The sequence below is a fragment of the Manis pentadactyla genome, chromosome 18 (assembly GCF_030020395.1).
Source record: "Manis pentadactyla isolate mManPen7 chromosome 18, mManPen7.hap1, whole genome shotgun sequence".
Lineage (NCBI taxonomy): Eukaryota > Metazoa > Chordata > Mammalia > Pholidota > Manidae > Manis > Manis pentadactyla.
Genome location: NC_080036.1, coordinates 16164597 through 16179720, shown reverse-complemented (window position 1 = coordinate 16179720; position 15124 = coordinate 16164597). Strand labels below are relative to the sequence as shown.

Genomic DNA, 15124 nt, shown 5'->3' with positions numbered 1-15124 from the left:
GCCACGCAAGTTCCCAGGAGAGAGCCTCAGGCAGAGGCTGTCTTACCTGTCTGGTCTCCCTGCAGAAGAGAGATTATAATCCTGACCAAAAGGTAGCAGATTACAAGGGGGGGCAGTAGTACTTGGAGCCCATGTGCGTTGTAGAACAAAGTGATCATCAGAAACCAAAGAATCCCAGCAGAGAGGGCTCGGGGCACGGGAATGCATCTCCAAGCAGTAGGAACCTGTCTCGGGAGGCCTGGCTTTTGAAGCTAATGACAGGATGAAAATGATCATAACCACAAGGTTTAATAAACCTCTTTAAAAGGGCACATCCTGGATCACATTCTTACTAATTATGCAGTGTAGTAGATGGATAAGTATTTAAAAGAGGGAAGCCTGACCATCCCATGCATTATTGAAATGGGGCTTGACAGCAACCCACTTTGCTTGTAGCCCAAATGCTGCCCTAGCTATGAAGTTTCAAATCATGTGTCAGGACTGCCCCGTTGGCATCCTTCCTGGGAGCTTGTGCTGTGTCAGCGCTGTGTGTTTGCATGAAAAGCCTTGGATCAGAGCAAATTTGGCTCTGTGACTTTGTGAAAGTCTCCACTCCTTCCAAACCTCTGTGTCCTCACTGGGAAAATGCAAATAATTGAAGAATAGTATGAACATTTCAAGGCACTGAATAAGTTCTTATTTTTTAAAGGGGGGAGCATTCAGTGACAGACTCCCTGATCTAGGTGGCAGTGAATTGACTTCAGGCCATGTCAATCAAGTCTTGCTTTGCCATCTAGTGGGGCACCCTGGCTGGGAAAGGAGGAGGACCGTGTGGAGAAGGTGTGCTTCTGGCCCCTGTGCCCACCCTCGCCTTGCTCCAGCCCACAGGCTCTGCAGGCTAATGTCACATGACCCTGGTGCAGAAAAGCATCTCCACTTATGGCCAATACTCACTATTCTGCCAAACCTCAGCTCCAAACCCAGTGGCCAGTGACACAGAGTTTTCTAGTGGGCTTGGCTGGATTTCAGGTATGGACGCAAGCATGACCACAAGGCATTTTCGAATCCACTGTGATTGTACAGGCAATCCAGAATCCATGGGAAATATGTGAGCCGATCCCAGACTAAGGAGCCCCTTAACCCAATCGTTTTTTGTAAGTCCATTTCCAAAGCTCCAGGCTTGACTTTTGAAGCCAGACAGAGAAATCTCTTCCAAGAGAGCAGATCCAAGAATGGGTGTTGATTTCATTGGTGCTTTTGAAGTTGCTCCTCAAAGTCCTTTTGAAAGCCCACTTAAGCCATCTAACCTCAGCATATTATTTTAGGACACTGTTGGATTTTTTTTCTCCCAAAGTGCTTTTTCTTCTTGGTAATAAGATTTTACTCTGAGAGGATTCACAGCTGTCTAAATAGTCCTGTCTGTCTCATGCCTGTAAAACAGCTTGCTGACCTAGATCGGTGTCCACTACAGGCAGCCATTGGCCAGAATGTTCCAAAATCTTTCAGGTTTATTTGGCCACTGAGCAACCAGGCATGTAAACATCATGCAGGCCACCTGGTCGGGGCAGGACCTGGGGTCCTCTCCAGAAAAGCCAAACACAGCCTTCAACTGGTCCACTGAGGGCTGTATTTCTCTGTGTGTGTGTGTACCCTGCCTCCTTCTTCACTTCCAGAAGTTTATGCTTCCTACACTGTAAGGCACCAGCTGACGTTTCAGGGTGGATTATTAGATTTAAGCAATGTGTTCACACGGACTGGCCAGGGAGAGCTGGACCTGCATGTACGAGGTTTCCACTGGGACCCCGCACCGCCTGAAGGGCAGATGGGCATGCAGCCTGGTCTGACTGGCAGAACACAGTCAGCATCACTCAGACCTGCAGTGTGTTGAAGCCTCGCAAGCCCTCCTGGCCTCTGAGGAGGAGCAGAGGGCAATTCTGGAACTTTTAACCCAAGACTTGGGAGAATTTTTAAGATACTACTAGATCTGTTGCAGCTGTATGATTACTGTTTTAGGTGCAAGTACACACACATGCATCCAACCCAAGCACTTATAAAGGTCCTTAGTGAAAAGGCCCCATTCCATCCTCCCCACTCCATTCATAGGCCTGGTTCTTACCCATCCTTCCATAGGCATCCCATGTACTTAGTTTTTTGTGTATCCCTCTAGAATTTCTTTATGTGCATATAAACAAATATGAATATGTATTCTGATTTCCCCTGTTTATACCCAAAAGATAACTGTTATCTATAATGTTTTGTACCTTGGTGTTTGTCTCCTAATAAGAAACTCGAAGACCTTTCCTTGCCAGTCCATGGGAAATTTCCTTGTTCTCTGTCATGTGTACATAGAATTCTGCTGTATGAATCCACCAGAATTCAAATAATATGTTTGAATATGTTCATCCTGTGGGTGTGTGCAGTCATGCACAATGCCGCAGAGTACGTTATTTTGCACACACACAAGGAAATCCCCAGGACAGATTCCCCAAGTGGGATTGCTGAGTGGGAGCACAATGTAATTTCTACAAGCATTGTTAAATTACCTCCCAAGAGGAGAAACCAACTTATGTTCCTACCACCCTTGTATGAGCTTGTCTATTCCTCAAGGCTTACTAACAGAATATGGATTTTTTCCCCCCATTTGATAGTTTAAAAAGGAATCTCATTTGGCTTTAATATAAATATATCTCTAATAATGAATAAAGTAGAACATCTTATCATATGTTTAAAAGCCATTTGCATTTCCTTTTCTAGCAAGTGTGAATGTGCTTTGCATATTTTTCTCTTGTTTGGCTGGTCATTTTTCTTATCACTTCCAAGAACTCCACATACTAGAGAAATTAGCTCTATTTCTATAATATGACTTGTCAATTTTTTCCCAGCTTGTTGCTCTGCCCTTTGACTTTGCTTATGATGGTTTTTGTCTGTTTTTGTTTTTATTTTTTACATACTCAAATTTACCAATCTTTTCTTTTTGTCTTCTGGATGTCAAGTCATAGAAAGCCCATTAGCACTCCAAGCTCACAGAGGCATTCTCCCACAGGAGACAATTTGAAGACTTTTATGCTTTTGTTTTTTCATGGTTAAGCCTTTGATCTACTGGGAATTTATCCTGGGATGAGGTATGAGGTGTGGCTCCATCTTGGTATCTTAACACCGGACCCACACTTCATGAGCTGATTGGCCAGGTGATATGCATGGTTTGTGCCACCCCTTCTGGGAAACCAGCCTGCTCTTCAGGGACAGACAGTCATCCAAATGCTCCATTGGTTTACTTATTTTTTAACTTAAAGTTCTTTAGATGAAACCAATTTTTCTATCTAAAAAATTCAGCTGCAGCAAAGCCATCAAAGCTCTTTCTCTGCCAGTCAAAGAGGAGAAGACTAGCAACGGGGTCAAGGTCAAGAACAGGGCTTCACAGATTCAAGAAGAAGGGCCACTGTGGTGGGTCTGGGAGCACTTACCCTCTTGAGCACAGTGTCCCATAGAGGTGCCCTTCGATGGCTGGTTGGGTATCATGTCCACAGGTCGGGTGTTAGGCTGGTGATACATGGTTCACTCCAGCCCGGGAGACCCCTGGCAAGGTGGCAGAAGGTGGAGCCCTCCAATGAGTTGGCTGCCCACCAACCAAGGAGCAGCCTTTCCACCCCAGCTGAGGCTCATTCTGCTTTGTTTTCAGAGGTTCTGAATAAGGTGGTCAGCTTTCCTTCTCATATCTCCTCTGCACCATGGATGGAGAATTCCAGTAACTGGTGCCCTGTGAGCAGGGGGCAGTGTTACCAGACAAAACACATGGCACCCAGTTAGATCTGAAATTCAAATAAACAACAAATACATTTTTAGCATAAGTATATCCCAAATATTGTTTGGGCTATGCTTGCACCAAAAAAATCATTTGTTGTTTTTCAGGAATTCAGATTTAACTGGGCATCCTATAGTTTTATTTGCTAAATCTGACAACCCTAACAGGGTGCAAAGAGTTGAGAGAGCAAAGAGAGTGACCACTGCAGGTCTTGTTTCACCCATGGGTGTGCTTAACAGCACGAAGGGGTCAGACTATGAATAAATTCCACACCCAGAGAAGATGAGATGGGCCTGTCTCCCCATCTCTCCCCTGCTCCAAAGAGCCTAGATTTGTACATCTGAGGAATATTTGCATACAAGGCACATCTGTTCCCTGAATGATGACTTAGTGAGAACATCTAAGGATGGACAGCTGATTGTGTTGAAGGCTGTTGGACCCAGAAGATGGCAGTCAGCCACCAGAAGAAAGCCAGGCTGTGCATCTTGTGTTTTACAGATTGACCAAAAGCAGTTCAACAAAATCCTCAACCTGATTGAGAGTGGGAAGAAGGAGGGAGCCAGGCTGGAATGTGGAGGCTCAGCTCTGGAAGACAGGGGGCTCTTTATCAAGCCCACTGTCTTCTCTGAAGTCACTGACACCATGCGGATCGCCAAGGAGGAGGTACCAGGGGCTGCGGGTACAGCGACGTCCCATGGGACCTCGAGCCAGGTGCAGGGGGCTGAGCCCCTGGGGAGTCTTCTCTCAGGCCCACGGATCCCAGAAGTCTTCAGGAGGGGAATTTTTTCCTCTCTCCTGTGACCTTTACCCTCTCCTTTGGAGTCCTTTTGGAGGCTGTCTTGCCCCCCACCTCTGGGAACCCTGAGCACTGTATAGAGGGGGCAGAGTTCTTCCTAATCCCCCATTTCCACTCATCTCTCATTGTCTCTGCACAGCAACAATCCCTCTTCTGCCTTCCAACCCATCCTCCGGGTGGAGGGCTATTACCGCCTGTGGATAGAGCCTCACACTGCCTTCAGTCTCCCAGACTGGACACAAACAAGTTCATTCAAAAAGCATGTCATGGCTAGAATTCATTCTGAAGGTTTCCTTCATAGGCATCCTTGGAAATGATGGAAATGAAAGACCTTCCATAAGAGTGTAATTCAAACTTCATCTTTCAGTCCCACTATTAAGCTAGTGGTTGGACCCTAGGATGTGGCCTTTCAGGACTTGTGCAAGAATGAATCACTGCCAAGGGCTTCCTGTGTGGGTATTTTATAGACATTTTCTTTGGGATTTTTATGGGTGAATAACTGTACCATGATAGCATGAGACTCAGCTCTTTAAAGTTTCCTATGACCACAGTCCCTTGGGAACCTGGGAAAATATTTCAACAGGTTGGCACTGTCTTGCTGGCTTATAACTTGCCAAACATTGAATCAATTACAAGCTCCTTTTCCAAATTTCCTTTGACTGTTCAGCCTTTCACTCTCTCCTTTTCTTTGCTGTGTCGTAGCCCCATTCCCTCCCCTGGGAGTTATGAGGAAAACATTTTAGGGTGTCTTCATCAGTGGAAAAGGCATCACCAAGAGCTTGGGGTACAGCGCCTACAGATGTTCTGTAAACACCCTTTGCAATTACTTAACAAGAAAAACTTCCAAGGTTTTGTCTTGTGCATCCCAGCATTTAAAGGCTGTGCCAAAGCCCCAGGGCTTGTGCTTCTCAGAATCCCTGGTGACAAGCAAGGGATCTTAAACCAGACATCTAATTCTGGTTATTTTTTATATGTTTCATTTTAATCTTTCCCCTCAGATTTCAACCATCAAGCCTCTTAAAAGATCTTTGGACATTGTTTCTTCACCGGTCATTGTTTTGCATGCATGTGAGCACTTTGGGTTTATGAAAAGAGCACAGAAAGAAGGAAAGCCTGCTCAGAGCAGACACGTTTCCTTCGAACGTGCTTCTCACTGCCATTCTTGCAATTGATCACAGATTTTTGGACCGGTGCAGCCGATACTGAAGTTCAAAAATATTGAAGAAGTGATCAAAAGAGCAAATAGCCTTGAATATGGACTCACAGCAGCTGTGTTTACAAAAAACCTCGATAAAGCGCTGAAGCTGGCTTCCGCGTTAGAGTCGGGGACTGTCTGGTGAGTGGAGGAAGCATGTGTGTTGCACTTGCTCATTTCATTCTTATATTAACAGAGAGCTTCTAGTTGTATGTTACGTGCCCAACACGAAGTGCTTTGCTCAATCCTCATGAGCACCTTCTGAGATTGGTACTGTCATTGCCTCCGTTTGACAGAGAGACCGAATGACCTGGGTCACACAGCCAGTACGTGTAGCGCAGAGCTCAGAGCCGACCAGCCAGCTGTGGTGCCCGCACTCCTGACCCCTGTGTTGTCCAACCACCCTCACATTTCAGTCTCTCTGGCTTTTTAAAAACATTCTGATTCTGAAAACAGCACGTGCACTTGGGCAAAGTATGGACGAAAGATCCTCTCCTACCCCTACTTTCGTAGGGTACATTATCCTCATTTTTAAGGTGATAGAGATGACCTGGGGCTCAGGGAGGTGGAGTAATAATTTCAGAATCCTATAGAGATGCAGGAGAACTTTGAAGCTGGCTCAGTCTCATTTCAAAGCTTATTCTTATCTCCCGGTACCACCATTTTCCTGTCCTTTCTCCTTCCTTAGTCATTCCCTTCCTATCCCAGTGAAAAGCTTTATACTTAAGAATATTCAAATTTTAGTTTCTGGTGGGAAGAATGGAGGTACTGTTTTCATTACTGAAACTTGGACAGAAAGTCACTCTTAGGCCACCCTCTGCATCAAGCACCTGATAGTCACAGAGCCAGCTGGGTCTTCTCTGGGTAGTCACTGGCGTCTTTTCATTCCCCCTCTAGGATCAACTGCTACAACGCCATCTACGCGCAGGCCCCATTTGGTGGCTTTAAAATGTCAGGAAATGGCAGAGAACTGTAAGTGTTTCTGTCGCTCCACGCCTGTGGTGGGGTGAATAAAAGATACACTGGGTTCTCAGGGTGGTGGCACGTGCTCCAGCCCACGGAGAGTCCATGCACGCTGATGCATCAGCCTGGGTCAGCCCGGTCAGGAGGGCTGCTGCTGCCCTCCTTCCAGGGCTGGTGTGGATCCCTCCCACCCTTTCTCTCCTTCTGCCTTCCCACTTCTGTCCTTCCCCACCCTCATCCTCATGCTGAACCCTTTCCAGCCCCATGACCAATCTCTAGCCTTAGCTTATATGTCCTCCCCAGCGCCCATCACACATGGACACATTCGGTGGATATCTGACCTGGCTGGCTGGCTGAGGACAGGGCGGGGGCGGGGCCGGAGAAGTGTACTTCCTGCCAGACATAGGCTGTAACGACTCCTCCTCCCGCAGTGCCCAGCAAGGAAGATGGGCCCTCTCCCAGGTCAGGCACTGGCCTTGTCTTCCCCGCTAGCAGAGGCCCAGGGACAGACCGTGGGCGCCTCTGGCTCCTCTGTGCCTCTTCGGGAGGCATGCCGCTACATCTGCTGGGCCCCCTTGGCTCCATTAAACCCACCATGTGCTCCTTCTTGGCTCCTTTCTGTCTTGCCCTTTGGGAAGATGAGCTCCATAGGCACGAGAAATGGACAGGCCTTCTTGTGTCTGGCCCAAGATGACAGGCCGAGGCCCCGAGCTGGGTGGCGTGTTCCGGGGATGGACATGCTGTGGTTTCCAGCTAGATGGTGCCGTCTCTCCTCCATCCTTCTCGGTGGTGCTTGGGGTTTTATTAGCCTTTGTGGAAAACAGATTGTAGAATCAATCTTCCCAGGGGCACCGTGTGTGACAGCACACTGGGCGGCTCCTGGGACATCGCAAAGGGCTCCAAGCTCTCCCACTTATTGAACAGTCTGTGTTATTTATATACAAATGCATTACCTTGTACTAGCTTGTGTATCTTCCAGAGGGTGTACTCAAATGCTTCCACTTGGCTGGGGCCTTAGTGGGGCCCCTGGGCAGTACCCCTTCCAGATTCTTAATAAAGCCACTTTAAGGAATGAGGCCAGCTTTCAACCCTGAGCAAAAGCTCTTGACCAGCCTCCATGGAATTGGTCCCTTCTTTCTAGCCCATCCCTGGCTCGTGGCAAATACCCCAGAGCTGTCTGAACATCTGAGTAGAGTGTGTCCATTGGTGTCCCCCTAATTCCTATGACTGGTGTCCCCTTCCAGGTACCTCAGTACATTCTTGGCCATGAAGACCCTTTGCAGAAACTGTTTTGTCCCACAAGCAGCTTGTCTGTGTTGCATTCTGTGACCTTCTGCTTTATTACCTCTTCACACACATCTGCCAGCAGTAGACACGAGGACTGGGCTGAGGTCATGGTAGCAGTGCTGGGGACTGGACAGCTGGCATTTGCCAAACACAGATTCGGCCAGGCTCTGTCAGAGCTCTCTACGTATGTTACTTCATGCCATGCTTACCACAGTCCGTGAGATGGCGTCTTCGTCCACTCAGGCTGCTGTGACAGACTGTCATAGACGGTGGGGGGGGTGGGGGAGGCTAAATAACACAGTTATTTCCTGCAGTTGTGGAGGCTGGAAGTCGGAGGTGGAGGTGCTGACAGATTCAGGGTCCCATGAGCACCCACCTCTTGCCATGTCCTCGCATGGTGGAAGGTGTGAGGGAGCTCTCTGGGGTCTCCGTCATAAGGACGCTAACGGCATTCATGAGGGCTTCTGACCTTATCACCTCCCAAGGACCCCACCTCCTGATACCTTCACTGTGGGGGTTCAGGCTCCAGCCTGTGAGTTTCAGGGGGATAAAGACCTTCAGTCCATTGCACCTGGGCACTGCCGCCACTCTGGTTTTCAGATGAGGAAATCCTGGGATGCCCAGGGAGGCTCCGTGCATCCTCGGGTCACACTGCCAGTAAGTGACAGAGTTAGGATTGAACCCTCAGAGCCACCGCCCCACAGGGCCTCAGTCAACAGAGGTCACCTCTGTAAGCTGCTGGGTTGAAGCCATCCAGGGCACATGGGGTCATTTGTCTCCTCTGATCCCCCACCTTCCACCAGCCAGGCTGTGACAGCTGGGGGACCAAGAAGCCTGCTCAGCCCTCCTCCCAGAGGCCAGGCACAGCTCCCTTCTGCAGCAAGCACTTCAGTCCCCAGAGCAGATGTCCTTGGATGTAAAAGCCGTGGGAGTGTGTGAGACCCACCTGACTTCTAACGTGTGGACGCACACTATTTGTTTACAGCTGTCCTCCCTGCATCACCTCCGTCTCCCTTCCCACCACCCTGACAAAGCTTTCAACTCCTTACTACCACCCCGCCTGGCACAGAGCAGGGCTGGATGAGTATTTGCAGAACACTCCATGTTTTTCCTGCCAGTTAGCCACAATCGGGACTTTTTAGAATGTCTGTTTTTTTGACCCTTGGCATCTATTTTCCCAAGGATTTGATAAAATACTTAAACATAATTCACAAGGAGCCTGGAAACTGATGGGGAAACCAATTTCCATTTCCAGTTGCCTCTAATTAATGTCTTTGTGTTGCAGTAAGTTCCCCTTTTCTGTGCTGGAGCACTGTGCGGTGGATTCCACGGTTTTCCCCATCTCCAGCTGCGTGGGCTGGGCTGGCTCTCTGCAGCCCACACACAGGCCCCTCCGGGGATCTCTACAGGTCTTTGGATGAAGCCTGCAATTTCTCTTTCTCTTGCATGCTTTTCTTAGTTCTTTGTTTTGTTTTGTAATAAAAGTAGTACAGTAACAAAAAAATCCACACAGTAGAGACATGGAAGGTCAAGTCTGCCCTCCCCTGACTCCCATTCCCATTTGTTAGCAGTAACCACTGTGAACTCATTCATTTTGTTCATTTGTTCACTTGGCAAATATTTATTGAGCACTTTTGATGTGCCAGGCACATGCTAGGCTCTGAGCAGTGAACAACATTGCCACCAGACTCTCCCATTCTAGCGTTCTGCTGAGGTCTGATGGGAGAAGGGGCTGTGATCCTGGATGGCCTTTTGTTGTGTACCATTGTTGTGGTACCATTGTTGTGACTGGGCAAGGAACCAGTTAGGAGCCACCACTAACAGTGGGTAAAGAAGAGCTGCAAGAATTTGAATTTAGGCAGTGACTGCAAGAATAGAAAGAATGAGTTGTTTTGCGTACTTAATGTCACAGGGATGACTTAATATTGGGTTGATTAATGTGCTAACTCAACCTGACTTCACCACTTGGTTTGCTTTCCTTTACAAGTTGATAAATTATTAACTACTTTGAATTTTTACAGTACAACATCATCTCACTTTTGAAGTTTATTTTGCATTTTCTATGCATAAAGTGGATGTATATATGTGCATTCTTCCTGTTTTCAAATGAATTTGGAGCAAACTCCTTTTTCTCTTGAAAATGGATTCTTTTTATTGACGGTCTCCTGTGATGACATTTTGTGCTATTTCCAAGGGTTTTTGCTATTAGGAACCATGCTAATATTCTTCCTTGTGCAAAAATTTTGCAAAAACAATCTGCAATTGTGGGAGATTGTTTTCAGAATAAATTCCTAAAATGGGTAATCAGCCACATGAAAAATAGACTCCCCATTCTTTTGGTTTGCATTTTTTTTCATTGTGAGGAGGTTGAGGCCATTTTTCACACTTACTGCTAATCTGTAATTCTTTTTCTGCAAACTGCCTATTCATGTCCTTTGTTGATTTTTCCATTTGGTTGGTTGTGGGTTTTTTTTTATTGGTTTGTAAGAACTCTTTGTATCTTAAGGAAAATAGCATTCTGTTTCTCACATAGGATGGTAAATGTAATTTTTTTTTAGTTTGTCATGTCTGTTTTTTTTTAATGGAGTTGACAAACTACAAAAGTTGAACTTAGCACTGTGTGTATGGCTTTTATATTTTGTTATGTTTAGAAAAGATTACAAAACAATGCACCCATTATTACATGTTCTTGAACTATTTGTTTTAGGCAGCTACAAAAAAATCTCAATGACATATTAAAAATACAATAATATTATTTTTGGCCATTCTCTTTTCACCTCACACATAGTAGGTGCTCTGTATGAATTATCTCTTATCATTATAACTACAAGGGGGTAGTGGTATTCCCATTTCACAGATGATGATATTGAGGCGCAGGGAAGGCAAAGAACTTGCCTTAGCTAATAGTCTAAGCCATTGCTTCTCCAACTTGTGCTGCATCACCACCTTGTGGCTTGTTAATACTTGTTAAAACACAGATTTCTGGGCCCCATACCCAGATCCAATAGGTGTTTTCACTTTCTACTGCTGCTACAATAAGTCACCACAAAAGCAGCCCTTAAACAACATAAATGTATTATCTTACAGTTCTATTGGGTAAAAATCTGACATAGTCTCACTGGGTTAAAATCAAAGTGTCTGCAGGGCTACATGCCTTTCTGGAAACTCAAGGGAGAGAATATGTTTCCTTGCATTTCCAGCTTCTAGAGGGTTCCACATTCCTTAGGTGGTGGCCCCCTCTCCATCTTCACAGCCAGCAACATTGCATCTATCTGAACCTGCTTCTGTAGCCTCTTTGGCCTCTGACTCTCCTCTCCTGCTTCCCTCTTTCTCTTTTAAGGATCCTTGTGATTACAGTGGGCCTACCCAGATAATCCAGGGTAATCTCCCTATGTGAAGGTCAGTTAACTAACAACTTTAATTCCATCTGCAACCTTAACTCCCCTTTGCCATGTAACCTAACATACTCACAAGTTTGGAGCATCAGAACATGGGCACCTTGGAAGTGGCATTTTTCTGCATAACACAGTAGATCTTAGGGGGCCTGAGAATCTGCATTTCAAGCAAGTTCTGAGGTGAGGCCACTGCTGGGGACCACACTTTGAGACTCATTGATCTAAGGGATGGGTTGAGATTCTATATTAAGCCTTTCTAGCTACAGAGCCTCCAGTGGCCCCTAGACTTCTACATCTTTTCTTAAACAAGTACACATTTTTATTTACTTAACAGCAGAACAAGAGTTGTGGAGGCATTAAATCCACCCAAAGCTGCCTCTTGATTCTGAGGGGAGCCTCCCTGAGGATGGCCTATGGTGCCCGAGAGGCATTACCTGTGCTCTGAAAGACTTACAGAAAAGACACATACCAAAGACACTAACTCAAAGTCTGCAGCCCCCCTTTGGTCCAGTCTGCTAACGTCTGCTCCCCTTGCTGTGCTAGGCTGGCCATTCTTGTTACGGTGGGTCCCCAGCTGTGTGCTCCATGTCCCTGTCCCTCGTGGATCCTCTGGCCACATCCCCAGCCAACAGCTTTGGGCCTCTGCCTCTTCTGTCTCTTTGAGAGGCTCCAAATTGCCAGCTGAAAGTTCTAAACCCAGTGTACTGTCTGACCCACTGCGCCCTCCTCCTTAACCCACGCAACACCCTTTCTCCTTGCTTGGTACCTACCCTGCCCCCCGCAATGGGTTCCCTTCTTTTTTGTATTTCCTTCATTCTTCAAAGGCAAACTTAGCCTTCTGAATCATTCAAGAGTATCACACACACAAAAAAACCCTCAGTATTGAGACTTAAGTTACATATCCAGTTACGTATACTTACTAATGGTGCTATAGTTCCGTGCATTACTCTATTAAGTCTTCACATTTTGACATGACTCATGGGCTTCAAACTGCCTGGTGGAGTGATGACCAGCCAGGCATGGGAACACAGTTCCCACAGAATGGCTAAGTGACATGCCCATCTTGTATTTTCCTCTTCCTGTGATCACAGAGGTGAGTATGCGCTGGCAGAGTACATGGAAGTGAAGACCGTCACCATCAAACTCGATGACCGGAATCCCTGAGGGAAAGATGAGCTCCTCCTTTGAACATCTGACAGCTGAATGTGGCAGATTAAACTTGCCAAAGAAAAAAACTACATTTCTGACCTTCCTGGGATGTTTTCTTCTGGAGACTTTAAATCTACTGGATTTGAACCATCTCTCGTTTCCTCTCACACTCCTGTTCCATTCACCGATATGTTGTATGTAAAACTGCAGCCCTGTCTGGTGATGGAACCACTGGCTATTTCTGTTTTCCCCTTTGTCCAGGTCCCAGGGGACAGTGAAGAGGCTCAGGGTGTTGCCAAGAGGAAGTGGTGGTTAGAGTAGCCAGCAATCACTTAAAAAATGTGTTGCTGACTCCGACTCCAGTAAGAACTTGGAAAAAACTCCCTCCATGTTCTGCAAACAGGGCCCTGAAAAAAAAAAGGAAGCAAGCAAAAGGATTGTGAGGCTCCAATGTGGGGAGCTTTGGGGAAGCAAGTACCCAGGGTGGTCCTAAAAGCCTTGGGTGTGAATGGACATGGGTCTTCAAGTACTGCATCTTGACCTTGACCATGGGAGTCTGCTTAAAACTAATACTTTCTTTGGAATATGACTAAGTCAACAGCCCAAAGAGTTTATCTAGAACTATGTCATCATCTGTCTTAACCAAGGTACTTTCTTAGGCAGAAAATATTGCTAGTGTCACCATCACTGCTAAGGATGCAGCACTCTGACACTACAACAGCACAGCAAATCCTAGATCATTAAATTCTGCATTTTACAAATTATGCATTTCTATTATTCACATTAGTGGTTTATGATAAGCCTGTTGTTTTTCTTTCTTCAGTTTGGTTAGCCATTATAGATTAGTAAAACACACACAACTGGGAAAGACTGCTGTTATAAAACAGTCCCGGTTTTTTAAAGCCCTATTTTGATATTAATAGATGATTGATTGACAAATAACACCTGGCCTCCATGGAGGAGCTGAGTCTCCCACAAAGTGGTCTGAGTACTGCACTAATAGGTTGTGAATTGTTCTTTTCCCCTCAGTGAATGCAGATGATGTGCAATTCCAAGTTTCAACTTTGGAAAACTGAAGGTGTTCCCATGTAGCTTTAAAAACACAAAATCAAACTTGACTGTGTTATTGGATTCTTTTACTAAGTAGTACTTTTCTAATGGTGCTTATGTTTGAGAATTAAATTGGGGAGGGCAATAATCAAATGAAGGTCTAGGACAAAATCAGTGTATGTATAAGAAAAGTCATCTATGAAATGAGGTTATCATTCTTTTCAGAAATATACAAGACACAATTCACTTTCTTCTCTACATCAGTTAACACTTGTCACTTATACTATTGGTAATTTGTTAAGTCAGGATTTGGCTTCATACACTGAATTTTCAGGATTTTATCTCAAGCCCTATAAACGCTAATCTCAATAGTAATACATTAAAGGGTTCTTATTCTTTAATTGTATAATAATGCCTTTAATATGAAATATTACCTTATTTATAATTGGTATGATTAATGTATCTTTTTATAGTTGTAAGTAAACAGAGGTGGTATATTTAACCTTCTGTAATATACTGTATTTAGAAATGGAAATCTGTATAGTATTAGATTTCACTTATTTTAAGGTTTACTCCTGTGGGATGGTCTAAAAATCTGTTGGCCTGGGAATTCTGATGCTAACTACAGATTGTGTTCAACAGTGCAACAATGACAAAATAAAATTGGATATTTGAGAAGTGTTACATTTTTTTGTTTAGTGACCAATCTCACTTAATTCTGTGGCTGACCTTTCTTTTTCTTAGACCTACTGCACAAAATGGCTTAAAATAAAGCAATATCACTAACTTAAGAATAAAATTACATTTGGTCAATCAATCAGACCTAGCGTTTAGCCTGAGGGTAAAACCCACTTTTATGGTTTTAGGAGTTAACCAGGCAGTGAACTTGGCCTCAGAGGCTCTGAATCATAGTTGGCAAAGTTTAAGCTGTCATCTAAGCTGTCAAATCACTTTTTATCATTAAATGGTGGGTATATGAGCGTGGACAATGTAGGGGAGGATTGCAAGGGGGTTTAGGGAAAACATGGCATCCCGCAATCTTGTGTACGTGAGTTTCTGTTTTTGTCACTTTTCTCCATGAGAATTGAGGTGTTTGGGTTTAACTTAGCTTACGTTTCTAGGGCTTCATACCAAGAAGCCTAAGTTACCAAGTTGTGAGATTGATTCAAGCACATTCCTTGTACTTGGTTAGGCCTACTGAGTTACAGTTGTGTATTTGATCAGAGTCCAGATTATTTTGGCCATTTGGTAACAAAGCACCACCTTCAAGAGAAAACTTAAGAGGGGCTTAGGTAAGATCTCTCTTAAGGTATGCACTTACATATATATTACTTTATTTAGAAACCTCCCATTTCTTATCTAGATGTGAGCAGAAAAGTCTAGGAAAATAACCTTTTCCAACATTTGGTTTATCAGAGCATGACTTTCTGAAGGGCATTCTGGGGACCCAGACCAGCTTTTGTGCGTGTGTGTATGTGTGTGTGTACTTGTGGGCACAATAGGTGGGC

At 45.1% G+C, this 15124-nt stretch overlaps 1 protein-coding gene across 3 annotated transcripts in view; it reads left to right on the top strand.

Annotated features, from left to right (window-relative positions):
* The window catches only part of ALDH1A3 (aldehyde dehydrogenase 1 family member A3), a 36947-nt gene extending 22653 nt beyond the window's left edge, over window positions 1-14294 (top strand). For 2 of the 3 annotated variants that reach the window (XM_057494672.1, XM_057494671.1), the window contains 4 exons: window positions 4280-4444; window positions 5756-5913; window positions 6670-6744; window positions 12509-14294. In XM_057494672.1, coding sequence (XP_057350655.1) covers window positions 4280-4444; window positions 5756-5913; window positions 6670-6744; window positions 12509-12581 — 471 coding nt within the window. In that variant the 3' untranslated portion in view covers window positions 12582-14294. The remainder of the gene's footprint in view (window positions 1-4279; window positions 4445-5755; window positions 5914-6669; window positions 6745-12508) is intronic. The other variant, XM_036878676.2, reaches the window with a different exon arrangement.
* The last annotated feature ends 830 nt before the right edge of the window (window positions 14295-15124 follow it).